Source organism: Tamandua tetradactyla, chromosome 5 (assembly GCF_023851605.1).
Source record: "Tamandua tetradactyla isolate mTamTet1 chromosome 5, mTamTet1.pri, whole genome shotgun sequence".
NCBI lineage: Eukaryota > Metazoa > Chordata > Mammalia > Pilosa > Myrmecophagidae > Tamandua > Tamandua tetradactyla.
In genome coordinates this window covers 22202343-22230273 of record NC_135331.1, presented here as the reverse complement: position 1 = coordinate 22230273, position 27931 = coordinate 22202343, and the positions used below count along the sequence as shown (strand labels likewise).

At 45.5% G+C, this 27931-nt stretch overlaps 1 protein-coding gene across 15 annotated transcripts in view; it reads left to right on the top strand.

Moving 5' to 3' along the window:
* The window catches only part of ACACB (acetyl-CoA carboxylase beta), a 171332-nt gene that overhangs the window by 121587 nt on the left and 21814 nt on the right, over positions 1-27931 (top strand). For all 15 annotated transcript variants that reach the window (XM_077160094.1, XM_077160093.1, XM_077160095.1 and 12 more), the window contains 13 exons: positions 3328-3441; positions 3726-3839; positions 5396-5485; positions 7929-8047; positions 17637-17774; positions 18586-18685; positions 18763-18870; positions 21376-21432; positions 21676-21717; positions 22535-22750; positions 23665-23820; positions 24626-24829; positions 25805-25960. In XM_077160094.1, the coding sequence (XP_077016209.1) occupies positions 3328-3441; positions 3726-3839; positions 5396-5485; positions 7929-8047; positions 17637-17774; positions 18586-18685; positions 18763-18870; positions 21376-21432; positions 21676-21717; positions 22535-22750; positions 23665-23820; positions 24626-24829; positions 25805-25960 (1614 nt within the window). The remainder of the gene's footprint in view (positions 1-3327; positions 3442-3725; positions 3840-5395; positions 5486-7928; positions 8048-17636; positions 17775-18585; positions 18686-18762; positions 18871-21375; positions 21433-21675; positions 21718-22534; positions 22751-23664; positions 23821-24625; positions 24830-25804; positions 25961-27931) is intronic.

Here is a 27931-nt window from a genome sequence, read left to right as displayed (position 1 = left end):
CACAGCTCTACATTTTCAGGCAGTTCCCTCCAGCCTCTCCATTACATCTTGGATAACAAGGTGATATCTACTTAATGCGTAAGAATAACCTCCAGAATAACCTCTCGACTTTGTTTGGAATCTCTCAGCATTGACACTTTGTCTCATTTCACTCTTCCCCCTTTTGGTCGAGAAGGTTTTCTCAATCCCTTGATGCTAAGTCTCAGCTCATTCTAGGGTTTTTCTCAATCCGTTGATGCTGAGTCTCAGTTCATTCCAGGATCTCTGTCCCACGTTGCCAGGAAGGTCCGCACCCCTGGGTGTCATGTCCCACGTAGACAGGGGAGGGTGGTGAGTTTGCTTGTTGTGTTGGCTGTAGAGAGAGGCCACATCTGAGCAACAAAAGGGGCTCTCTTGGGAGTGACTCTTAGGCCTAAATTTTAAGTAGACTTGACCTATCTTTTGTGGGGTTAAGTTTCACATGAACAAACCCCAAGACTGGGGGCTCTGCCTATAGCTTTGGTTGTCCACACTGCTTGTGAGAATATCAAGAATTCAACTTGGGGAAGTTGAATTTCTCCCTGCTCTCACCATTCCCTGAAGGGGTCTTGCAAATACTTTTCCAGTCACTGATCAAATCACTCTGGGATTCATCGGGGCATCACTCTGGACAGACCAACAAAATCTCATGTCCCACCTGAGATTCCGAGTACTTATGACAATCAAACTATCTACATGAGTTATATTAGGAAATGCTCTAGTCAAAATATAAATTTTGTAACAAATAAAATTTTTTTGCTTTAGTCTCACACATAAGGTGACATTTTAAAGTGTTAATTATCTATTTTCAGCACCCTACAATAATGACATTCCTTTGTTCTTCCTCATGCAAAAACATTTTTAAAATTTGTACATTGTACATTTCACTATTATTATACACTCTAGGCATTCCTAGATTATACCATCTCGATCTTTACCATCTATCTTTCTGATTTCATTTATATCCCCAGCCCTCCTCCCTCTATCATTCTCACATGCAGCTTCATTCAGTGTTTTAGCATAATTATATTACAGTTAGGTAGTATTGTGCTGTCCATTTATGAGTTTTTGTATCCAGTCCTGTTGCACAGTCTGTATCTTTTTACTTTCTTGATGAAGTTCTTTGATGCGCGAAAGTGTTTAATTTTGAGGAGTTCCCATTTATTTATTTATTTCTTCAATGCTCTTGCTTTGGGTGTAAGGTCCAGAAAACCGCCTCCAAGTATAAGATTTATAATATATCTCCCTACATTTTCTTCAAACAGTTTTATGCTCTTAGATGTAATGTTTAGGTCTTTGATCCATTTTGAGTTAACTTTTTTATAGGGTGTGAGATACGGGTCCTCTTTCATTCTTTTGCATATGGATACCCAGTTCTCTAGGCACCATTTATTGAAGAGACTGTTCTGTCCCAGGTGAGTTGGCTTGACTGCCTTATCAAAGATCAAATGTCCATAGATGAGAGGGTCTATATCTGAGCACTCTATTCGATTCCATTGGTCGATATATCTATCTTTATGCCAGTACCATGCTGTTTTGACCACTGTAGCTTCATAATACACCTTAAAGTCAGGTAGCATGAGACCTCCGACTTCATTTTTTTTTCTCAGGATACTTTTAGCTATTTGGGGTAACCTGCCTTTCCAGATAAATTTGGTTATTGGTTTTTCTATTTCTGAAAAGTAAGTTTTTGGGATTTTAATTGGTATTGCATTGAATCTGTAAATGAATTTAGATAGAATTGACATCTTAACTATATTTAGTCTTCCAATCTGTGAAAACAGTATGCCCTTCCATTATTTAGGTCTTCTGTGATTTCTTTTAGCAGTTTTTTTTATAGTTTTCTCTGTATAGGTCTTCTGTCTCTTTAGTTAAATTTATTCCTAAATATTTTATTCTTTTGGTTGCAATTGTAAATGGAATTTTTTTCATGATTTCCCCCTCAGATTGCTCATTACTAGTGTATAGAAACAATACAGATTTTTGAGTGTTGATCTTGTAACCTGCCACTTTGCTGTACTCATTTATTAGCTCTAGTAGTTTTGCTGTGGATTTTTCGGGGGTTTTGACATGCAGTATCATATCATCTACAAACAGTGAGAGTTTTACTTCTTCCTTTCCAATTTTGAAGCCTTGTATTTATTTTCTTGTCTAATTGCTCTGGCTAGAACTTCCAACACAATGTTGAATAACAGTGGTGATAGTGGACATCCTTGTCTTGTTCCTGATCTTAGGGGGCAAGTTGTCAGTTTTTCCCCATTGAGGATGATGTTAGCTATGGGTTTTTGATATATTCCTTTATCATGTTGAGGAAGTTCCCCTCTATTCCTGTCCTTTGAAGTGTTTTCAACAGGAAAGGATGTTGAATTTTGTCAGATGCCTTTTCTGCATCAATCGGTGGTAGGCCGGTGCAGGGGCTGGGAGCACACTTCTCAGGCCTCTCCTGCTCTAGCACCCATTCTTTGGCTTTCAGCGGATATTTAGGGAGCACTTGCTCTGAGCTTTTCCTGAACCCCTCTTGCATTCAGGGCACAAGAGGATATCAAAGACGGGTCACCACAGCCCTGATTTACAGCAGAAAGACCCCGTGTTCAGAAGCGGAGAAGAGGGATGAACACAAGGCACCAGCATCCTTCCTGCTTCCCCTATAAAACCCAACTCCGCATCCCAAGAAGGCTTCCCTGACTGCCAGCCCCCAGAGGCTGTCCCCTGGGGTTCCTGGAGTGCGGTTCACTACCCCCCCACCACGGCACCCCACATACCCCTTCCCCTTTGTTTGTGTCTGACTCCTTTGGCAAGCTCCTAAAGGCAGGCAGCAGTGATGGGGAAAAGAGAGCGAGGCCCTCGGGGATAGCAGAGGGTCGGGTTGGAATCCCGGCTCTGCGTTACACATGCTTGGTGACCTTGGCATCAGTCATAGTGGCTCACTGAGCCTTGGTTCCCTCATCTGCAAAATGGGACGCATAATGGTGACTCCTTAGAGGGTTGGGAGAATTTGAGGAAATGTATGTCAAGGGTGGAGCTGCTTGCCTGGCATGTAGTCATATACTCAGAGATTTGGCTTTATTTTTTTTCCTCTTAGATGTTTAGAGCATGTTTTGGGGATGGATAAATGGGGGGGTGGTTGGATGGGGGGATACTGTGGAACAGGGTAAGGATGCTTGTATATCAGGCAGAGCTGGATGTGTTTTGAGGGCTGAGCAGCTGTCTGGTTTGCTGGGGAAGCCTCACTCCCCGACAGAGGTGATTGCAGGTTGATTTCTCTCCAGCAGAGAGAGCCACGCAGGATTCTGTTTTTGTCCCCCAAAGGATGAGCTTTGTGGACCAGACCCTGCGCTGTCAGATGAGCTGACCTCCATCCTGAATGAGCTCACCCAGCTGAGCAAAAGCGAGCATTGCAAAGTGACGCTCAGAGCCAGACAGGTAGGGATGTGGACGTGCTCCCACCTCATGTGTGACCCCTCTGTGTGATATGCCCCCCGTGTGCAGCCCCCCAACCATGCATGAGGTCCCCATTGCTGGGTGAGTCGCCTCCCCTTGCATGGCTACCCTCATGTGGATCCCCTCTTGTGCAGTCTCCCCCACTGTTCTTACATCCTACCCCTGTGACTGCTGCCCCCCCTCCCCACAATGTCTGACCTGGCGGCCTGGCCGATGGTGCTTTCTTCATGAGACTGACTCACCCAGCTCCTCTGCCTACTCTGCAGGTCCTGATTGCCTCCCACCTCCCATCTTATGAGCTGAGACACAACCAGGTGGAGTCTATTTTCCTGTCTGCTATCGACATGTATGGCCACCAGTTCTGCCCAGAAAACCTCAAGGTGAGGCATCTCCTTCCTCCCACCTTTCACAAGCACACACCGTGCCCCAGGTGGGGACCTGGGGGAAGTTGGCCTCCCCACACCCTCAGGGTGCTGGCAGCCAGCATGGGGCCCAGTGGCAGAGTGGGCAGTGCGGTCCCAGGGGCTGGGGCAGCTGAGAGTGGGCACTGGAAGGCTTGTGGGAGAGGTGGCCTGGGGAGCAGCCTTGAAGATATCCATGAGGGCTCACCTGCAGTGTTTGTTTGTTTTAATTAATTTATTTTTTATTTATGATACATAACCACATACAAATGCAAACATTTTTATCATATGATCATTCTGTTCTTGTTATATAATCAATAGCTCACACTATCATCATATAGTTGTATATTCATCATCGTGATCATTTCTTAGTACATCTGCATCAATTCAGAAAAAGCAACAAAAGAGAAAAAAATTCAGACATACCAAACGCCTTACCCCTCCCCTTTACCAATCACCAGCATTTTAATCTACTAAATTTATTTTAACATTTGCTCCCCCTATTATTTATTTATTTTTAATCCATGTGTTTTACTTGTTCGTTGATAAGGTAGACAAAAGGAGCATCAGACACAAGGCTCTCACAACCACACAGTCACACTGCCACAGCCATATCAGCATACAATTATCTTCAAGAAACATGGCCACCAGAGCACAGCTCCACATTTTCAGGCAGTTCCCTCCAGCCTCTCCATTCATTACACCTTAACTAAACAAATGATATCTATTTAATGCGTAAGAATAACCTCCAGGTTCGATCTGTTTGGAATCTCTCAGCCATTAACACTTAATTTTGTCTCTTTCACTCTTCCCCCTTTCTGTTGAGAAGGTTTTCTCAATCCCTTGATGCTGAGTCTCAGCTCATTCTAGGATTTCTGTCTCACGTTGCCAGGAAGGTCCACACCCCTGGGAGTCAGGTCCTATGTAGAGAGGGGGACGGCAGTGAATTTGCTTGTTGTGTTGGCCGAGAGAGAGAGGCCACATCTGAGCAACAGAAGAGGTTCTCTGGGGGTGACTCTTAGGCCTAATTTTAAGTAGGCTTAGCCTATCCTTTGCAGGGATAAGTTTCGTATGTACACACCCCAAGATTGGAGGCTTGGCCTATTGCTTTGGTTGTCCCCACTGCTTGTGAGAATATCAAGAATTCTCCACTTGGGGAAGTTGAATTTTCCCCCTTTCTCACCATTCCCCCTAGGGGACTTGCAGTGTGGGTTTTAAACCTCAGGTGTGATGGGACTTACATGGAAGTGACCCGGCTGGGGTCACCAGGCACATCTTCCCAGGCACCCCGACACTGGTGCTCATCAACAAGCACCCAGGGAGCCCCGAGTGCAGCCACCTGGAGGGTTTCCTCCACTCTCTGATCTGACACACAACTGGGCAAGGAAAGGAAGCTCGTGTGCTCCGGCGTTGCAGCGTTTAGTTATAACACCACCGCTGGCTTCTCTTCTTTGCTCGTCTCCCTCCCGCTCAGCCAACTGTTGCTTAAAGCGTGTTGACATTTCCCCCTTTTTCACTCTCTCCATTTCCTGTAGAAATTAATACTTTCAGAAACGACCATATTTGACGTCCTGCCTGCCTTCTTCTATCACGCTAACAAAGTTGTCGGCATGGCATCCTTGGAGGTGAGTATAAGGGCCCATGGAACTGCAACCACACTGAGTGTGCCCTGCCCGCTCACCACTGCCTGACCCTGGGCTAACCACCTTGCCAGCATGATCTTATACTTCTCTCCCTGAGCTAGGTACTGCTACCAGCCCCATTTTGCAGAGGAGTAAACTGAGGCTCAGAGAGGTAAAGTGACTTGCTTAAGGTTGCACAGCTATAAGGTGGCTGAATCAGCATCAGAGTAGGTCTGTCTTACTCCAGAGCCCCTGCTCGGAACCACTGTACTCTCACTATCATTCTGGCTAGACCCAGGCAGGGCAAACTTAAATACTGAACCCCAAGAGCCAAGCCCGAGGCCCCTTTGCAAACTTCCAGTCTTGACTGCTTTAAATTCCTTTGAAAGACATTTGGGACTATGAGAGCTGGAAGGCGCCTGGGCAACCGCTCAGGCTGATCACCTTGTGTGATGGGGATGGAGGAGGGCAGGGTCAGCAGCAAAAGCCCAGACAGGGCTGGGTCGCCTTGCTCCCGCTCCAGCCTTCCTTCCTGAATATAGGGGCCGAGCTGTGCTTTAGAGGTATCGGTGGTGGGCCACATCTTTGTTGGATCTAGGGACTCTAAATGTCTGATCGGCTCTTTCAAGAATCGTTTCTAGGAAATATGCGTTGACATCTTATGTGTCGAACATGCTTCTCTTTCCGCTGGATCACTCTAGCTGGTGGTGGGTTTCCATTGTTTCAGCATCTGCAGATCTCAGAGTCTTGGTCACGGCGGCCCCCATTCCATCATCTGCCATCTTTTAGACGCTGTGGGTCATCTGTCTTAAAGCCAAAAGGTTAACTGAGTCTTCACGAGGCCATTTTTGGCTTGTGAGCACGCTAAGCCGGGTCTCCTAGTCCTGCAGTGTTTTCCCTGTCCCTGCTTTCAGCTCTGGAAGAAGCATGATGGGGTCCCATTCTTTGTCTCCAACAGTGACACCCAGGACAGCTTGTCAATGGTTTCTTTTCAAAGAGCATATTTCACCCTATTTTCCTAGAATGGTTTATACATCCTCTTGCGTTCTTCAACAAGTTTACTGACCATGACCCATCCTTTTCTTCAGGACTCAAGATGATCATTGGGAACATATGATTTTGACTCAGCCCATTGAAAGGTGTAGAGTCCCTGTTCAAAATGTCCCCCTGTTAGGGAGCTCCCAAGACTACCCCCAGGTCCAGTGATTTCCTAGAAGAACTCACAGGACTCAGCATATAGTTGTTCTCATGATGTTGATTTATTTCGGCAAAGGGACGAAAAGCAAAATCACAGAGGAAAAGGTGTGTGAGGTGGAGTCCAGAGGAAATCAGGCCCTAGCTTCCCAGAGTCCTCTCCTGTGGGTTCACACAGAATGTGCTCAATGCCCCTAGCCGTGGGTGTGACAACACGTATGAAATGTCATCTTCCCCACTGTTAGAGACCCAGTGCCCAGGGCTTTTACTGGGGCTGTCACCTCAGCATCCACTGCCCAGCACATGCCCACATCCCACACTCCTTCAAGGAGACTGTTGTTGACATAAACATGTTAGGCAAGTGAGCCATTTCTTGTTAACGTAAGGGGGGGAACCCCCCTTCACCCCCCCCAAATCTAAGTTCCTAGATGCTAGCCAATGGCCAACCTTTCACGCAGGCTTTTCAGAGGATGACAGCAAGGCCTGCTGTGTTAGCACTTTTCCTCCACAGTCTCCGTGCTCCCTATTCCTTTGATAAACTTCCAATGCTTAAATCCAGACCTGTACTGTCCACTATAGCAGCCACAAGCCACATGTGCCTGCCGAGCTTGAAATGTGGCCCCTTGTGAATGGAATATAAATCACACATTGGCTTCCAGGGACTTAGTATGGGGGAAAAAAAAAAGAATGTAAAATATCACAGTAGTTTACTTGCATGGATTACATGTTGAAATGATAGCATTTGGGGAGAAATAAAATGTGCAATTATTTTTCCCTGTTCATGGCTACTAGAAAATTTTAAATTTTCATTTAAGATGCAGCTCGGGTTATATTTCTATAGGGCAGCACTGTTCCAGAGCAAGGGTCCACCAGTGACAGCCCATAGGCCAAATCTGGCCCACTGCCTGCTTTTGTAAATAAAGTTTTATTGGAACAGAGTCACGTCCATTCGATTATGTGTTGTCGGCAGCGGCTTCCCCAGCAGCAGAGTTGTACAGTTGCAGCAGAGACTGTATGGCCAGCAGAGCCGAAGCTGTTTATTCATAGGCCCTTTGCAACAAGCTTTTCAACCCCAGCTGGGGAGCTGGGGAAGCAGCTATTGCGTGATTAAGTGGCCTTCTGAGATGTGAGTGAAGTTGCTCAGAATGACCATTTCGAGATCACGACTGGTGTCCTTTCAGCCCTTCATTTTCTCAGGCTTCGAGGACCGTCCTCCAGCCACCGAGACAGTGTCTGCTGTGCTTTGCCACAGGTGTACGTGCGAAGGGGCTACATCGCCTATGAGCTGAATAGCCTGCAGCACCGCCAGCTCCCCGACGGCACTTGTGTGGTGGAATTCCAGTTCATGCTGCCCTCCTCCCACCCGAACAGGTAGGGAGCTACTGCACCTGGGCGTGGCTTGTGTTTCCCCCCTCCCCACCCCCAACCCCAGTCTTGACAGTGGAGAGACCCCTGAATCATGTCTGGGCACGATGCTGGGAAGGAAGGCATCTAGACATCCTGCCCCCCGCTGCGTGATCTTCCCAAATCTCAGCCCTCCAAGGGAGGTAATCCAGTGCTGCCTCATAAACCTGCACTGCCGGTGTGATAGCCACTCCCCACGTGCGGCTGCTGCGCTAAAACAAATGAACATTAGATTAAATTGAAAATTCATTTTCCGGGTGCTGCCAGCCACCCTAATAAGTGCTCAGCAGGCCCGGGGGGCTCATGACTACCATACGGCAGAGCTTCCCCTGGCCAGCCCTGCCGTAGCCCACTGTGAGGACTAAATGAGATCAGACACACATGCAGGACAGAGCCTGGTGTTGGGAGCGTGCTGGAGGGCTGTTAGTGAGCGCTGTGGTTATCACAACTCCCGCTGGCCTCAGCTCTCTGCTAAGCCTCCAGGCTCTGTCTCATTCAGCCCTCACCAGCTGTTTGCCAAAAACGCATCCGCATGCCCTTTCTCCTTGCCCTAGGTCACGCTGCCCATTGACACGGAATTGGGAGTTTGAGCCCAGGTCAAGTTCTCTCTGGTTTCCAGGAGTGGTACTTTAGGGGTGCCCCTCCGTGTTGTCAATGGGGGGGTGTCTCTGCTGCTCACTCACCATCTGTTTTTCACCTGTCTTATTCCAGAGCCCGAAGTCCCTGTCTGGTCAGGTAGAGTGCCACACCTTTTGCTGAGCAGTTGTGTCCCTCGGATTTGGAGGGTTCTCGGTTATTCTTCCTTGTCCACCTGTTTCTGGTTCTTGGCAGGGATTCCCGAAGGCCTTGCTTGTGGCTGGGACGGTCTCGTTGTGATCTGGGGGTTCAGTTGATCGGCTCTTGTATCCATTCGGGCAACACCTTTCAGGCTTTCTTGAAGCAGAGATTTTTCTGGTCTCTTGGGATTTTAAAAGATGTGTTTCTCTGTCCTTTGGAAGGCATTGCTTAACTTTTTAATGGGTGTAAAAAGGACGTGCCTCCTCCCTTAAGCCACCTCCTTTCCTATTTATCACTTATTTTTACTCTTACTTCAGAAAAAAAAAGGATCATGACATTTTACCCAGTTGAGTTGCAGTCTGGCACGATTTTGGATATTGGGGGAGATGTGATGCCAGCAGTTTTGAACTTATCAGCCCCCCCCAGGGAGGGATTCTTTTCCCTCTTGATTTCAGTGTCTCAGTTGTTCACCCAGGTAGGAATGGAAGGGCAGATCGCGTGGAGGGGGTGCCCGGCATTATTTCTTAGAAAGAACCTCCATGTGTGTCTGGGTTACTGGCAGTGATCTTCAGTAGGCATGGAGTGCTATTCTTATGCAGAGAGGACTTGAGGACACTGCGGGGATTCTCTCTCCAACCAGAGTCCCTGCTTCTGCTTTCAGCTGGAAGTGTTGGAAGTCATTAGGGGTCTATGGCCCCAGAAAGGACCTGTCGCCCACAGCTGCCCCCCCACACACCTCCTGGAGGCCTCCTGGAGGGGCAGGGAGCAGCAGGGCGTCACCTCCGAGACGCCCTGGACTTCAGGGCCTGTGTCTGTGGATCCAGCCTCAGTGTGCATGGGGTCGTGGGCAGCAAAGGGAGGTTGGAGGAGAGGTCAGCGGGGTTGTGTGCTGGGCTGCAGAGTGGACATCAGCAGGGTCACAAGTTCCTCCAGTGTCCAAGGGTGCTATGAGCTCATGGGTGGGGAGTGGAGCGTGCCCAAGGGGCTGCCATTTTCAGCCTTGGCCCCTTGTTGTTCTGTGGGAAAGCAGCCTCCTGAGGCCAGACCTTTCCATGATTTATCAAGAGAAGCGGGAAATCTGAAGTTAAAAAAATTTTGAAATCCTTCGATTTTTCAATACAGGCAGAAAATTAATGTACACCTATATTTTAAAATGCTGCATGGACGGAGCTAAACCATCTGTGGTCTGAATTCAGCTCCCCCTCCCCCATTTTTAACCTCTGGATTTGGTTTTCTGGGAGCAGGGGGCCTAGGCCATGGTTTTCAGAGTTTGCCCCGCCCCACCTGTGTCAGCGTCCCCAAGACCACCGTGGGTTCCATGATCCTCTAGGAGAACTCATGGGATTCAGCATAGCGTCATACCCACAGCTCTGATTTGTTACAGCGAAAGGGTACAAAGCAGAATCAGCACAGGGGAAAAATGTGTGGAGTGAGGTCCAGAGGGAACCAGGCAGAAGCTTCCCAGAATCCTCTCCCAGTGGAGTCGCGCATGGTGCATTTATCCCCTCAGCAGCTACTGGTGACAGCGTGTACGAAATGTTGTCCACCAGCCTGTTCGAGTCTGGGGACTTCATGGGGGCCCTGCTCACGTGGGCACCCTCTGCCTAGCCTAGACCAAAATCTGAGACTCCCCGAAGGAAAGCAGGTGTTCAGCATAAAGCACACTGGACTAACAGTTCAGGCCCAGCGACCCACTCTTACCAGGGGATTGTAGGAAACCACCCCAAAATCAAGTTCCCAGACTCCTGCTTTACTCACAGGCCTGAGTTCGGCAGTCTCAGGTATCCTAGGTTTTACCTTTTGCACCCCATCTGGTAAACGATTCCCCTTTCACCTGATTGTGGAGCCCCGATGCTAACATCAGGTGACCCATTTGGATTGGCTCTTGGCGAGCACCTGTTCTGGGAGCCAGTGACCTCCTAACTGGAACAGGCTGCTGGCCGTTGGGCCCCTATTGCTTTCTCCCCCTGTTCTGAGAGCAGGTTTGATGGACAAGTGGGAGCAGAGGCCTGAGTATCTTTTTTTTTTTTTTTATTAATTAAAAAAAGAATTAACAAAACAATTAGAAATCATTCCAATCTACATGTACAATCAGTAATTCTTAATAACATCACATAGTTGCATGTTCATCATTTCTTAGTACATTTGCATCGATTTAGAAAAAGAAATAAAAAAGACAACAGAGTAAGAATTAAAACAATAATAGAAAGAAAAAAAACCAAAAAAAACAAAAACAAAAAACCTATACCTCACATGCAGCTTCATTCAGTGTTTTAACATAATTGCATTACAATTGGGTAGTATTGTGCTGTCCATTTCTGAGTTTTTATATCCAGTCCCGTTGTACAGTCTGTATCCCTTCAGCTCCAATTATCCCTTCTCTTTTTTTTTTTTTTTAATTAACGGAAAAAAAGAAATTAACCCAACATTTAGAGATCATACCATTCTACATATGCAATCATTAATTCTTAACATCATCACATAGATGCATGATCATCATTTCTTAGTACATTTGCATTGGTTTAGAAGAACTAGCAACATAACCGAAAAAGATATAGAATGTTAATATAGAGAAAAAAATAAAAGTAATAATAGTAAAATCAAAACAAAACAAAACAAAAACCTATAGCTCAGATGCAGCTTCATTCAGTGTTTTAACATGATTACTTTACAATTAGGTATTATTGTGCTGTCCATTTTTGAGTTTTTGTATCTAGTCCTGTTACACCATCTGTATCCCTTCAACTCCAATTGGCCATTATCTTACCCTGTTTCTACCTCCTGCTGGACTCTGTTATCAATGACATATTCCAGATTTATTCTCGAATGTCTGTTCACATCAGTGGGACCATACAGTATTTGTCCTTTAGTTTTTGGCTAGACTCACTCAGCATAATGTTCTCTAGGTCCATCCATGTTATTACATGCTTCATTAGTTTATCCTGTCTTAAAGCTGCATAGTATTCCATCGTATGTATATACCACAGTTTGTTTAGCCACTCTTCTGTTGATGGAGATTTCGGCTGTTTCCATCTCTTTGCAATTGTAAATAACGCTGCTATAAACATTGGTGTGCAAATGTCCATTTGTGTCTTTGCCCTTAAGTCCTTTGAGTATATTCCCAGCAATGGTATTGCTGGGTCGTATGGCAATTCTATATTCAGCTTTTTGAGGAACCGCCAAACTGCCTTCCACAGTGGTTGCACCCTTTGACATTCCCACCAACAGTGGATAAGTGTGCCTCTTTCTCCGCATCCTCTCCAGCACTTGTCATTTTCTGTTTTGTTGATAATGGCCATTCTGGTGGGTGTGAGATGATATCTCATTGTGGTTTTGATTTGCATTTCTCTAATGGCCAGGGACATTGAGCATCTCTTCATGTGCCTTTTGGCCATTTGTATTTCCTCTTCTGATAGGTGTCTGTTCAAGTCTTTTTCCCATTTTGTAATTGGGTTGGCTGTCTTTTTGTTGTTGAGATGAACAATCTCTTTATAAATTCTGGATACTAGACCTTTATCTGATATATCATTTCCAAATATTGTCTCCCATTGTGAAGGCTGTCTTTCTACTTTGTTGATGAAGTTCTTTGATGCACAAAAGTGTTTAATTTTGAGGAGTTCCCATTTATTTATTTCCTTCTTCAGTGCTCTTGCTTTAGGTTTAAGGTCCATAAAACCGCCTCCAGTTGTAAGATCCATAAGATATCTCCCAACATTTTCCTCTAACTGTTTTATGGTCTTAGACCTAATGTTTAGATCTTTGATCCATTTTGAGTTAACTTTTGTATAGGGTGTGAGATACGGGTCCTCTTTCATTCTTTTGCATATGGATATCCAGTTCTCTAGGCACCATTTATTGAAGAGATTGTTCTGTCCCAGGTGAGTTGGCTTGACTGCCTTATCAAAGATCAAATGTCCATAGATGAGAGGGTCTATATCTGAGCACTCTATTCGATTCCGTTGGTTGATATATCTATCTTTATGCCAATACCATGCTGTTTTGACCACTGTGGCTTCATAATATGCCTTAAAGTCTGGCAGCCTGAGACCTCCAGCTTCGTTTTTTTTCCTCAAGATACTTTTAGCAATTCGGGGCATCCTGCCCTTCCAGATAAATTTGCTTATTGGTTTTTCTATTTCTGAAAAATAAGTTGTTGGGATTTTGATTGGTATTGCATTGAATCTGTAAATCAATTTAGGTAGGATTGACATCTTAACTATATTTAGTCTTCCAATCCATGAACACGGTATGCCCTTCCATCCATTTAGGTCTTCTGTGATTTCTTTTAACAGTTTTTTGTAGTTTTCTTTGTATAGGTCTTTTGTCTCTTTAGTTAAATTTATTCCTAAGTATTTTATTCTTTTAGTTGCAATTGTAAAGGGAATTCGTTTCTTGATTTCCCCCTCAGCTTGTTCATTGCTAGTGTATAGAAACACTACAGATTTTTGAATGTTGATCTTGTAGCCTGCTACTTTGCTGTACTCATTTATCAGCTCTAGTAGTTTTGTTGTGGATTTTTCAGGGTTTTCGACGTATAGTATCATATCATCTGCAAACAGTGATAGTTTTACCTCTTCCTTTCCAATTTTGATGCCTTGTATTTCTTTTTCTTGTCTAATTGCTCTGGCTAGAACCTCCAACATGATATTGAATAACAGTGGTGATAATGGACATCCTTGTCTTGTTCCTGATCTTAGGGGGAAAGTTTTCAATTTTTCCCCATTGAGGATGATATTAGCTGTGGGTTTTTCATATATTCCCCCTATCATTTTAAGGAAATTCCCTTGTATTCCTATCTTTTGAAGTGTTTTCAACAGGAAAGGATGTTGAATCTTGTCAAATGCCTTCTCTGCATCAATTGAGATGATCATGTGATTTTTCTGCTTTGATTTGTTGATATGGTGTATTACATTAATTGATTTTCTTATGTTGAACCATCCTTGCATACCTGGGATGAATCCTACTTGGTCATGATGTATAATTCTTTTAATGTGTTGTTGGATACGATTTGCTAGAATTTTATTGAGGATTTTTGCATCTGTATTCATTAGAGAGATTGGTCTGTAGTTTTCTTTTTTTGTAATATCTTTGCCTGGTTTTGGTATGAGGGTGATGTTGGCTTCATAGAATGAATTAGGTAGTTTTCCCTCCACTTCGATTTTTTTGAAGAGTTTGAGGAGAATTGGTACTAATTCTTTCTGGAACGTTTGGTAGAATTCACATGTGAAGCCATCTGGTCCTGGACTTTTCTTTTTAGGAAGCTTTTGAATGACCAATTCAATTTCTTTACTTGTGATTGGTTTGTTGAGGTCATCTATGTCTTCTTGAGTCAAAGTTGTTCATGTCTTTCCAGGAACCCGTCCATTTCCTCTAAATTGTTGTATTTATTAGCGTAAAGTTGTTCATAGTATCCTGTTATTACCTCCTTTATTTCTGTGAGGTCAGTAGTTATGTCTCCTCTTCCATTTCTGATCTTATTTATTTGCATCCTCTCTCTTCTTCTTTTTGTCAATCTTGATAGGGACCCATCAATCTTATTGATTTTCTCATAGAACCAACTTCTGGTCTTATTGATTTTCTCTACTGTTTTCATATTTTCAATTTCATTTATTTCTGCTCTGATCTTTGTTATTTCTTTCCTTTTGCTTGCTTTGGGATTAGTTTGCTGTTCTTTCTCCAGTTCTTCCAATTGAACAGTTAATTCCTGCATTTTTGCCTTTTCTTCTTTTCTGATATAGGCATTTAGGGCAATAAATTTCCCTCTTAGCACTGCCTTTGCTGCATCCCATAAGTTTTGATATGTTGTGTTTTCATTTTCATTTGCCTCGAGGTATTTATTAATTTCTCTTGCAATTTCTTCTTTGACCCACTCGTTGTTTAAGAGTGTGTTGTTGAGCCTCCAGGTATTTGTGAATTTTCTGGCATTCCACCTATTATTGATTTCCAACTTCATTCCTTTATGATCCGAGAAAGTGTTGTGTATGATTTCAATCTTTTTAAATTTTTTAAGACTTGCTTTGTGACCCAGCATATGGTCTATCTTTGAGAATGATCCATGAGCACTTGAGAAAAAGGTGTATCCTGCTGTTGTGGGATGTAATGTCCTATAAATGTCTGTTAAGTCTAGCTCCTTTATAGTAATATTCAGATTCTCTATTTCTTTATTGATCCTCTGTCTAGATGTTCTGTCCATTGATGAGAGTGGGGAATTGAAGTCTCCAACTATTATGGTAGGTGTGTCTATTTCCCTTTTCAGTGTTTGCAGTGTATTCCTCACGTATTTTGGGGCATTCTGGTTCGGTGCATAAATATTTATGATTGTTATGTCTTCTTGTTTAATTGTTCCTTTTATTAGTATATAGTGTCCTTCTTTGTCTCTTTTAACTGTTTTACATTTGAAGTCTAACTTGTTGGTTATTAGTATAGCCACTCCTGCTATTTTCTGGTTGTTATTTGCATGAAATATCTTTTCCCACCTTTCACTTTCAACCTATGTTTATCTTTGGGTCTAAGATGTGTTTCCTGTAGACAGCATATAGAAGGATCCTGTTTTTTAATCCATTCTGCCAATCTATGTCTTTTGATTGGGGAATTCAGTCCATTAACATTTAGTGTTATTACTGTTTGGATAATATTTTCCTCTGCCATTTTGCCTTTTGTATTATATATATCATATCTGACTTTCCTTCTTTCTACACTCTTCTCCATACCTCTCTCTTCTGTCTTTTTGTATCTGACTCTAGTGCTCCCTTTAGTATTTCTTGCAGAGCTGGTCTCTTGGTCACAAATTCTCTCAGTGACTTTTTGTCTGAGAATGTTTTAATTTCTCCCTCATTTTTGAAGGACAATTTTGCTGGATATAGGAGTCTTGGTTGGCAGTTTTTCTCTTTTAGTAATTTAAATATATCATCCCACTGTCTTCTAGCCTCCATGGTTTCTGCTGAGAAATCTACACATAGTCTTATTGGGTTTCCCTTGTATGTGATGGATTGTTTTTCTCTTGCTGCTTTCAGGATCCTCTCTTTCTCTTTCACCTCTGACATTCTAACTAGTAAGTGTCTTGGAGAACGCCTATTTGGGTCTAATCTCTTTGGGGTGCGCTGCACTTCTTGGATCTGTAATTTTAGGTCTTTCATAAGAGTTGGGAAATTTTCAGTGAAAATTTCTTCCATCAGTTTTTCTCCTCCTTTTCCCTTCTCTTCTCCTTCTGGGACACCCACAACACGTATATTTGTGCGGTTCATATTGTCCTTGAGTTCCCTGATACCCTGTTCAAATTTTTCCATTCTTTTCCCAATAGTTTCTGTTTCTTTTTGGAATTCAGATGTTCCATCCTCCAAATCACTAATTCTATCTTCTGTCTCTTTGAATCTATCATTGTAGGTATCCATTGTTTTTTCTATCTTTTCTACTTTGTCCTTCACTTCCATAAGTTCTGCGATTTGTTTTTTCAGTTTTTCTATTTCTTCTTTATGTTCAGCCCATGTCTTCTTCATGTCCTCCCTCAATTTATCGATTTCGTTTTTGAAGAGGTTTTCCATTTCTGTTCGTATATTTAGCATTAGTTGTCTCAGCTCCTGTATCTCATTTGAACTATTGGTTTGTTCCTTTGACTGGGCCATATTTTCAATTATTTGAGCATGATCCGTTATCTTCTGTTGGCGTCTGCGCATTTAGACAGGTTTCCCTGGGTATTGGATCCAAAAGTTTGGAAGATTTTTCTGTGAAATCTCTGGGTTCTGTTTTTCTTATCCTGCCCAGTAGGTGGCGCTCGTGGCACACGTTTGTCTGCGGGTCCCACCAGTAAAAGGTGCTGTGGGACCTTAAACTTTGGAAAACTCTCGCCGTCGGGGGGATTCGCTAGCCAAAGCAGCTTGAGCCGGCCCGGGGTCCGAACGCAGGGAGGGTTGCTGGTCGCCGCAGCCCGGGAAAGAGCCCGTCCGAATTTCCTAGTCGGCCCTGGGCAACAAGCATGGCGGGAGGGCACCAGCGGCAGCGGCCCGCCCGAGAGAGTGCACGTTCCCCGGGAGTCACGGGTTTGGAAGGGGCCTCCCCCACCCGTCACCGTTCTCCGCGGCCTGGGGGTTTCCGATCCAATTCTCTCAGTTGGTCCGGGGGGCTGCGCGTGGTGTGGGCGCCAGCCGCCTTGGTTTCAGGGGACCGCCTCTCCAATTCTCCCAGCCGGCCCGGGAAGGGGGAAGGGAGTAACTCCGGCCGCTTGCCGCCCCGCCTGGTGAGGCCCACGCGCCTCGGCGATCTCACCCGAGCTGCTTCTCTCAGCCAGCCAGCCGTTCCAGGATGGGGTACGCTGTCTTTTTTTTATCTCTGTTGTGGCTTTGGGCGCTTTCTGTATCGTTTCTACTCCCCTAGTAGCTGTCCTGGAGAAGAAACTAAGATCCGTGCGCCTTACTAAGCCGCCATCTTCCCATAGAATGTCCTGAGTATCTTTTAAGACCAAGCCTGCCTGGCCCCACCAGCTGCAACCGGTCGTGCTTGCATGTGCCATTCATTCATTCCTTCCTTCATTCATCCTGTCATTGAGTTCTTACTCTCCCTGGGGAGCTTAGGAATCAGAGGAGACTCCTCAGGCCCTGATCCCACCCTCAGTCTCTCCCACATTCTAAGCCCCTCTTTGGTGGGGGGCTCTCCTTCTGGCCCAGCTTGCCAAAGCTTTGGGGTCAGGCGCTGCTTCAGGGGCAGGCACTACTTCAGGGGCAGGCACTGCGTCGGGCTGGGTCTGCAAGCGGCTCCCCACCCCCGGCTTCTCGTCGCCTTGCAGGATGGCCGTGCCCATCAGCGTCACCAACCCCGACCTGCTGAGGCATAGCACGGAGCTCTTCATGGACAGCGGCTTCTCCCCGCTGTGCCAGCGCATGGGGGCCATGGTCGCCTTCCAGAGATTTGAGGACTTCACCAGGTACCCAGTGTGCTGCCCCAAGCAGGGGGCTGCCGGGCCTCTCTGACCCCCCACCCCTCACCCCATCCCGTCACGTGACACAGAGGCTGTCGGGGAGGCCCAGACACCACACAGCAAGTTAGTGCTGACAGCACTGTAGCGTGTGCCTGGGCTTTGGCATCTGCCACCCTGAGTTTAAACCCTGGCTCTGCCGCTTTGTAACTCTGAGACCCTGAGTAAGTTATTTAGCCTCTTTGTACCTCAGTTTCCTCATCTGTAAAATGGGCACAAGAGCATTTTACTTCATAGGGTTGCCATGGGAACTAAGTGTTAGTATATATGAAATGTTATATATAAAATGTACTTAAGGTGTAAATAAGGTGCTCAGTGAGTGCTAGCTCTCAGTGCTATTATTATGTCTTTTACAGTCTATAAAATTATACACATGCTTGAAATATCCTGTTAAGTTTTCACAATGGATTTGTAAGCTATGGGGATTATCCTTTTCCTTGTTTGACTCAGAGAGGTGAGAGGTGGTTTCTAGGCCCTCTTGGGCAGTGAAAGGGGGAGGCAGAGGTTGAATTCCACCCCGCTGATGCCCAGAGTGTGATTCATGATCACAGATCCCATAGGTTTATTCTTCCATTTTGGGAAAGGCCCATCAGTGGTAGCTTTGGCTTAGTCAAGGAGCCAAATAAGGTCTGCACAGAGTTGGGTGAAATCAAAGTCATGGCTGGTAAAGGCAGGGGGGACTCTGGGCCTTCCTGTCTGCTTTGACCCACCCCCTGTGTGGGGTAGCTGCCCCTAACCCCACCCCTCCTGGCACCCCCAGGAACTTTGATGACGTGATCTCCTGCTTCGCCAATGTGCCCAGGGACACCCCCCTCTTCAGCAAGGCCCGGACCTCCATATTTACCGAGGACGAGTGCAAGGTTGGTGGCCAAGCTTGTGGGAGTGGGTGCACTGGGCCCCCAGCCCTTCTCCCACCCGGCACTTACTTCTCTCTCAGAGCCTCCGGGAAGAGCCGATCCACATCCTCAACGTGGCCATCCAGTCCGCGGACCACCTGGAAGACGAGGAGCTGGTGCCCATTTTCCGGACGTTCGTGCAGTCCAAGGTCATCTGGGGTGGGCGTGTGGGTGGTGGAAGGCCCCCGGAGCAGGGCAGGCATGGTCTTGGCAAGGTGTCAGGTGCACCCGAGTGCTGCTGGGGAGGCTTCAGAGAGATGCAGACCTGGCGTCCGGTCCTTGCCCTGCTTCTCCTAGCAGTGGCCTTGAGCAGAAGTGGCTTCTTCACCAGACCAGGAACATGGGACAGAGTTCCTCTCCCCCAGGGCATTGCAATGATTAACTGATTAAATGGGGCAGCGAGGACAGCAGGGGTAGTTCACCACCTGTGTGACCTTGGGCAGGTTGCTTTACCTCTCTGATCCATGCTTCCCCCATCCGTAAAAGGGCTTGTTGAGATTCTTAGCTCATGAAGTCAGCAGACTTGCAGGCTCACTGTCTGGCCGTTAGTTCTCTACCTTCCATGACTTGGTCGCAACTTCAGGAACACTTGGGAAATTTCAGTTGCTGCTTTTTTGCCTGTTTGTCCGTATATGTGTTTTATTCTCTGTATTATTTTGGGGACACCTCTCACTCCATTTGGCTTGGTGTCAGTCATTGGACCTGGTGTGGTGCTTCACAGACAGGAAATGCCGTGCTAATGATGCTGAGTCACGGATGATGTTGCAGAGACCTAGGGACATTATTTCTAGTGATTTCCTGCACCTTTTTTTGATTAACAAAAGTAGCAGTTTCATTGTAGAAAAGGTTTAAGGTGCAGATGAATCTGGAAAGTAAGTTTTCAAACAAAACCCATAGGCCCACCCTCCAGAAGCAGCTACTTAAAAAATGCTGTATTTCCATCCAGCCTGTTTCTTTTTAACACAGCTGACATCTGAGTTTTCAGTACAGCATCCCACTGCACCCATAAGGCGACATTTGAGCTGGTTGGGAGTTGGCTCAAAGCTCTGGGAGCCTTGATGGGTCTCCCCCAAAAAGGAGGGGTGTCACAATCACCTGTGGAAAGTGAGGACTCCTACACATGGACAGGGCAGCTGGGCCATGGGGTGGTTTGTAGCTGTGAAAAGGAATAAAATAGCTCTCTAAAGACCAACCTGGGAGGATATCTGTGAGCTCAAGAAAGAGTAACTGTCTATATCTCTGTACATACACATATGTGTGATATGTATGTAACATACTACAGAGAGGAGAACCAGACATACATACATACATACATCCACTGGGGGAAGGGGAGCCATTTTTATGTTATGTATTTCTGTGTTATTTAAACAAAACTTTTACATGCAGCATATATGTATGTAGACATTCACACACACCCGTACACACACACAGACACACACACATTTGTACACATGCACACACACACTGATGTATACACATACACACATGCATTCACACACATTCACATACATACACACTCACTATACACATATGCATTCATGCGCATACACACATTTAGAAACATACACATATTCACAAGCATACACACATTTACACACACCTACACAATGTTGACACACATAAACACACTCTTAATTGACAACCAATTAATTAGCTCTCAATAACTGATTTTTCCACCTTGGAATCTTTCCCATTTTGCAATTTGTCCTCCTCTCTTACCTGCATTTCACTAAGCATTCTTCTATGTCTGTGTCATTACCTTTTTCTGCAGTAGGTGAAGAATTTGTGTCCTCTAATAATTTTCTTACCTTATTGACAGATCAGACAATAATCTCGTTTTCTTGCTCTCTGGTTGTTTTTTTTCTTTCCCCGTGAAAGTGTATAAAATGGTATTTCATTTAAGGAGCAACTAAAAGTAGCTTCATAGTTTTTCCAGGTAAATTTTTCATGAAAGTCTAACATTACAGAAAAGTGCACAAATCGTAAATATTTAGCTTGATGACTTTTCACAAAAGGAACACACAGGCACAACCAGCATTCAGACCAAGAAGTGGAACATCCCCAGCCCCCCAGAAGCCCCTCTCATGCCCCCTGCCAGATGCTATTTGTCTCTAATAATAACCAACCACTCTCCTGACATCTGACAATATAGATTAGCTTTGTCTATTCTGGAATTTACACAAATGGAATCACACAGTTCGTATTCTTTTGTGTCAGGCTTTTTTGCTCAACTTCTCTTTGCTGCTTTTTGGTAACAGCTTTATTGAGACACAGTGCACATACTGTACGGTTCACCAGTTTACAATCCACCAATTCAGTGGTTTTCAAGATGTTCAAAGAGCTGTGTAACCATCACCACAGTCAAGGAATTTCCATGACCCCCCCGAAAAGAAATTCCATTCCCATTAGCAAAGGGAATCCCTTTCTCCCCTATCCTTAACCTCTGGGAACCACTGATCTACTGTCTCCATGAATTTGCCTGGTCTGGACATTTCACTTAAAAGGAACCATACAATATGTAGTCTTTTGTACCTGGTTTTTTTCACTTAGCATGATGTTTTTAAAGTTCATCCATATTGTGGCAGGTGTTAGTACATTATTCCTTTTTTATGGCCAAGTAATATTCCATTGTATTTTTTTGGTTTTTAATGCAGAAAAATATTCTTGTGGATTGTGGACTCCGAAGAATCACATTCCTGATTGCCCAAGAGGTCAGTCCAATTCTCAGTTCTTCTTTGTGAATGTTTTCCATTTCCTAAGAGTCAGTGTCAATTATTTGATTTTTATTCTGTCGATTGGAGTAGAAGAGATCCATTGCTAGAAAAGAGAAAGCTTCCCAAATGATTCATTCTAGAAATAGACTAGGTTATTGTTAAAATTCCAAAACAAGTTTATGGATATTTAAATGAGCCTTGCATGATCTAACTGCATTTTGTATGGATTTCTTTTTGCAGAAAGAATTTCCCAAGTTTTTCACATTCAGAGCAAGAGATGAGGTATGATCCAAATTGGTGAAATTATCCTCTCGTCCCTGGCATCTTGGATATTCATAAAGAATGTGGCCTCCAGTCTGGAAGCCATCCCCAAATTCTGAAACGTGGTGTCTTTTATGTAGATGCCAGCCTTCCTCTGAGATTGCATTTCCAATGAGCCCCCTGGGTTTCCTGTCCCTTTAGCCTTCACTGCACAGTTCTCTCACACTTGGATAACTTTTAAAACTGCTGGTGTATTCACTGAGCCAATTTTACGAATCTCTTTTTCTCGTGTTCTTCTGAAACAATGGTTGGTAAATTATGGCCTGTGGGCTGGCTGCCTGCTTTTGTGAATAAAGTTTTATTGGGACACAACTATGCCCACGTGATTAGTATTGTATACAGCAGTTTTTCCATGAAGACAGAAGAATTTGGTAGGTATTTTCTCTTCAGTTAGGTCTCCAGCGCTGTCAGCCTCTTCCTTTTGGGAATGGGGGAGAGAGTTCACAAAGAAACCAAGTTTTAGAGACTTCTTGAAATTTTCTGCACACTGTGACAGAGAGAGAACAGCCTAGTCACATGGCAGATGCCAAGCACTAGCTAAGCTTACCCATGAGCTACGGGGTACAGGCTTGCACCCCTCCTCTGGACCTTCCCTAAATCCCAAGTCTCTAGAGCTCTCAGGGACGCTGACCATTAGGCAATGTGATGAATGCTGAACCTGGGAACACCAGGGGACCGCGGGATGGAGCATGGACCAGGTGGGAGCATAGCTCTGGTGTCAGGCTCCATGTGTGTGTATGTCTGTCTGTCTATCTTCTCTGCCTGGTCGGCTTACAAGTTTGCAGAAGATCGCATTTACCGCCACTTGGAGCCCGCCCTGGCCTTCCAGCTGGAGCTCAGCCGGATGCGAAACTTCGACCTGACGGCTGTGCCCTGTGCCAACCACAAGATGCACCTTTACCTGGGCGCTGCCAAGGTGAAGGAGGGTGTGGAAGTGACGGACCACAGGTTCTTCATCCGAGCCATCATCAGGCACTCGGACTTGATTACAAAGGTAAAATGTCACGGATGCTTCCCTGTCTGAGCTCCTTGCTCCTCCACTGGCCTTTCATTCATAGAGTCCCTGCTCTATGCTGGACCCTGGCTGGGCACTGGGGATAGGAGGGTGCCCTGGACACACGTGGTCCTGCCCCTCCTGTCCGGATGTTCCAGTGTGGGGAGGTAGGGAGGGAAGAGACCTATTATTACGTCCCTGGTGGGGACACGAGCTCCAATTCCTTGTGTTTCCTGCATTTCTTTGCATGAGATGATAGAAAGATGCTGGCCAGTTAGGGGGACTTCTTGTATCTCCTGATTGAGCCAGTGATCATTTTTCATTGTTTCACACTTCATTGTGCAAAGTCCAAACAATGCTAAACACTGTTTTTAAAAATCTAGTAAAGGGTGCGTGGGTGATTCAGTGGTAGAGCTTGCCTTCCATGCCGGAGACCCGGGTTCGATTCCCAGACCATGCATTCCACACCCCCTCCGCCCCCAAAAAAATCAAGTGAAAAGATCCATAGTCAAGCCACACAGAGACGCTTTCTATATGTAACTCTATCTGCTGAGCTGTAAGTCTCCTGTTTTGGCCCACGCAGTTCCTTGTAGATCTCTTTCAGTGAATCTTGATCCACCTTTTGGACGCCCGCATGGCGTTTCCTCGCTTGGATGCTCCAGGTGTGTAATTTTTTTACTGCTCCCCTACAGATGGGTTGTTGAGCTCAGTTCTTTGCTGTCACAAACACCTAGACAGAGTATCGCCTCCCCCTCGCCTTGGAAGCAGGGCTGCAGTTCTCCCCTGGTACACTCTTTGGAGAAGGGAAATATTTGCCTCCCCCACCCCCCGAGACTCCAAGGCTGAGTTCCTGGTCGGTGGGGAGCAGGCCCTGCCCTCCTTCACCCCAGCCGCCACCCCCTCCCCCTTGGCAGGAAGCCTCCTTCGAGTACCTGCAGAACGAGGGCGAGCGGCTGCTCCTGGAGGCCATGGACGAGCTGGAGGTGGCCTTTAACAACACGAGCGTTCGCACCGACTGCAACCACATCTTCCTCAACTTCGTGCCCACCGTCATCATGGACCCCTCCAAGGTCTCGCCTCCGCCGCACCCTGCCCAGGCTCGGGGCTAGCCCTCACTGTGCCGCCCTGGGGCATCACCTCCTGGCACTTCCCCCCCCACTCCCCCCCACCCCCCCAGGTCTGGGACGAGCATGTCCGCGTTTGAGCCTCCCTTTCCACGGGGAGGCTGTCAGGCGCCCGGTCGTTCGAGGCTGGAGCCGTGTTTTAGCCCTGACCTCAGCACCAGCTCGGTTTAGAAGTTCACCCCGCACGTGGGCATGCTTTGAAGTGGAAACAAAATGCGTGGGGCGCCCTCTTTCTGGTTCGGAGCTCTGTCGGGCGCCGCATGTGGGGGTGTGGAAGGGGGATTGGTGGTGAGAACCTGGTGCTCGAGGCTGACGTTCCCCGTAGGCGGGTTCTGCATGTGTAGGCAGTTTTTAGGGTGGTGGTTCTGGGGTGAAAGAAGTGCACCCCAGCTCCGTTGGTCGACATAAATCCCAGAAGAGAAAGAACACCTGGCTCGGGGTGCATGTTGGAGTTAAAGATGATATAATGTAGGGAGTACAAGCTCTGCCCCTCGCCAGCCTCAGTTTCCTCACCTGTTAACCTGGAATTAAAATACCAACTCCAACGCGTAATTCAATGAGCTAATGAGTTTTTAAGGCTTAGCGTGCTGACTTTGGTCCTCATCAGCCAACAGTCCTAGACATACCGGGTCCCTGGCATTTTGCACGCAGTATGATGCCCTCCCGTGGTTATTAGCGCTAGAACAGTCACCGGTGAGCGCTGCTGGCTCTGATGTGGAGCCGCATGGGGAATCCTGTGGCTTTTGGGCAGATCAAGGAGTCGGTGCGTTCCATGGTCATGCGCTACGGCAGCCGCCTGTGGAAACTCCGCGTGCTGCAGGCCGAAGTCAAGATCAACATCCGCCAGTCCAGCACCGGCACCGCGGTCCCCATCCGCCTGTTCATCACCAACGAGTCGGGCTACTACCTGGACATCAGCCTCTACGAAGAAGTTCCCGACCCCAAGTCTGGAAATGTAAGGCGGGGCGGGGCCTGGGTCTGACGTCAGGGCAGGGTCGGGCTGCGGGGGCGGTGGGGGCGGAGGTGGGCGTGGCGGTCGGTCGATGGCTGCTTGGCCTTGCGGTGCAGTCGGGGGACGGTGCCTTTTGGATCGATGATAAACGCGTGAGCCCCTGAATCCTGGTGGTCTAGGAAGGAGAATGAATCCTCCAAAGTTTAATCCGTTCTAGGGCCATGTTATTTGGGTCATACGTGGAGCACTGTGGTTGATTTTAGTGCAAAACACTTTGATTGGTATTCCTTAGGGAAATAGATACTTTCCCCAACCATGCTTTTAGAATAAACTTTGGTAAAGTGGATCGAATAGCCTGTTGATTACTACTTTATCCATCTGTCTCTACCTACCCATCATTTATCTCCATCCATCCATCCTTCCGTCTATCTCTGTCTCTCTCATCTGTGTCTCTCTGCATATATTTTAACTTTTTATTTTGAAGTAATTTAAAACTCCCAAGAAGTTACAAAAGTAGAATAGAGGCAAAAAAAAAAAATAGTGCAGACTTTCCTGCATAGCCTCCATCCAGTTTCCCCCAGTCGTAGCACCTTACATAACCGCAGTCCGTTGTCAAGACCAGGACACTGACATTGATATATAGTAGCATTAACACCAAGGCAGACCTTACTTGCCCTTCACCAGTGTTTACATGCACTCTTTGTGCGTGTGCTGGCGTGTGTGTTTAGCACTGTGCCAGTGATATTTTTGGAGCTGTGCTTCCGCATCTTCCACCGTCCCTCCTTCTTCTGGGGGCCCCCGTATGGCAGGGAGGGGAATGGTAGCCTGAATACTCACCACATTACACAGGACAATACACTTCGCCTCGTCCCATTGCATTTTCAACGAGGACTGGGTAGAAATAAATCGAGGAGATTCTCTGAGAGTCAGCCAACTGCCTTCCTCACTTTGTTTTTTTTTTTTTTTTCCCTGCTCCAGATCATGTTTCACTCCTTTGGCAGCAAACAAGGGCCCCAGCACGGGATGCTCATCAACACTCCTTATGTTACCAAGGACCTGCTTCAGGCCAAGCGATTCCAGGCCCAGTCCCTGGGGACCACTTACGTGTACGACTTTCCGGAAATGTTCAGGCAGGCAAGTTCTGGGGTGCCTGCGTGCTAACACCCTGGGGCCCCATGGTGGGACCCCCACACTCCACCCAGTACCAACCCCACCCCCCCATCCTTAGCTACTCTTCTGGAGATCCACGCTAGAGAACAAAGTCTTCACGAATAAAAAGAAGTGAGCATTAGGGATGATTCAGTAGTGTTTTTTTTTCCTAAGATAAAACCTAATTTTATCCCAATGACACACGTAGTATGATGTAGAAACTTTGAAAAATAAAAGAGGGTAGGAAGAAGAAAGTAAGCCATAGCTCCAGGTCCTAAAGACAAATTGCTTCATGTTGTGATGCATTTCCTTCTAGTCTTTTTTTTTCTCTTGTAGTTATCATTTACTTGTTTGTTTTCCTGCAATTGTATGTTTACAGAAAAATGCTCACAGTACAGGGTTCCCGTGTTAAGTACCGGCTGCTTGCATGGCGGGTGGTAAATGTAGCATGAGGAAGAGGATTTAGTGTATTTAAAAAAAAAATAATGTTTTGTTATGTTTTTTTGGATTGTTAGAGTATATGTTAGAAAATACCAAAAAGGAGGAATAAGGAAACAATATTCTACCAAAACCGACTCACTGGTGATGATTGTAGTAATGTTGCAGTGTGTTTCCTTTGGGTATTTTCCCTGTGCCTTTATTTCCTTACATAATAGGGCCTTTTTCAAGGCGACCTAACATGCTGGCACTGATGACGGGATTATCTGTATACATCCCCTCCACTGGCTCGTGATGGTGCATGAAACCAAGGTAGTGGGCCCGCCACTGACAGTGGGAAAGCTTTATTTTGCTTCGGGCAGAGTTGCCTAAAGATGCACAATAGTGGGAAAAGCTGCTATTTCAAGTCACTCAGGCCTGGGTTTGAATCCTGGTCTCCTCTTGCTTCCTGTGTGTCCCTGGGGAAATTCCTTCACCCCTCTGGGCCTCGGCTTCCTCCTCTAAAATATGCGGATAATCGTAGTACCTACCTTGAAAGATTGTTGTGAGAAATAAATGTAAAGTATGGAGCAGATACTTAATAAATGGGAACTTGTGTTACTAAGAATGACATTGGACTTGACCTTTTACCTCTGACCTCAAGGGTGATAGGAGCAAATACATCCTCTTTCTTATAGATAAAGAAATAGAAGAATATTACGGACAACATCTTTTTTTTTTTTTTTTTTGGCGTGGGCAGGCTCCGGGAATCAAACCCGGGTCTCTGACCTGGCAGGTGAGAATTCTGCCACTGAGCCACCGTTGCAACATCCAATGGACAACTTTTATGTCCATAAATTTGAAAACTTAGACGAAATGGAAAATGTCCTAGAAATATGTATCTTATAAAGGTTGGCTCAAAAAGAAATAGAAAACCTGAACAGATTATACGCATTAAAGAAAGTAAATTAATCGTTCAAAAAATTCATCTACCAAAAATGCACCCATTTTCTAGGACCAGAAATTATTTAGAGAACAGAAAAAAAGGTATTTTGTCTGAACTCATTTTATCAAGTTAGTATTATCCTTTGTATTAATTCCAGACAAGGACAGCAAGAAAAGGGAAAACTTATCTCGTTTATAAACATGGACACAAAATTCCTAAATAAAATATTCACAGATGAAATTGAGTAATAAATTTTAAAAATTTAGACCACATATAGATAATGACCAAGTAGAGTTTATCCTCTGACTGCTTAATCTGATAATTCCTAATCTGATAATTAGGAAGTTTATGAATGTAATTTACCATATTAATAGATTAAGAAAAAAATTAAATTTCTTAATAGATACAGAGAATGTATTTGATGAAACAATGTCTATTCATAATAAAGACTTTTAATAAACTAGGAATAGAAGGGAATTTATTTATCCTGGGCAAAGATATCAACCTAAAATAAATAATTGCCTCTAATAGTGACATACTAGAAATATTTAAAGAAAGGCACAGGACAGAGATCCCCATTATCACCACTTCTA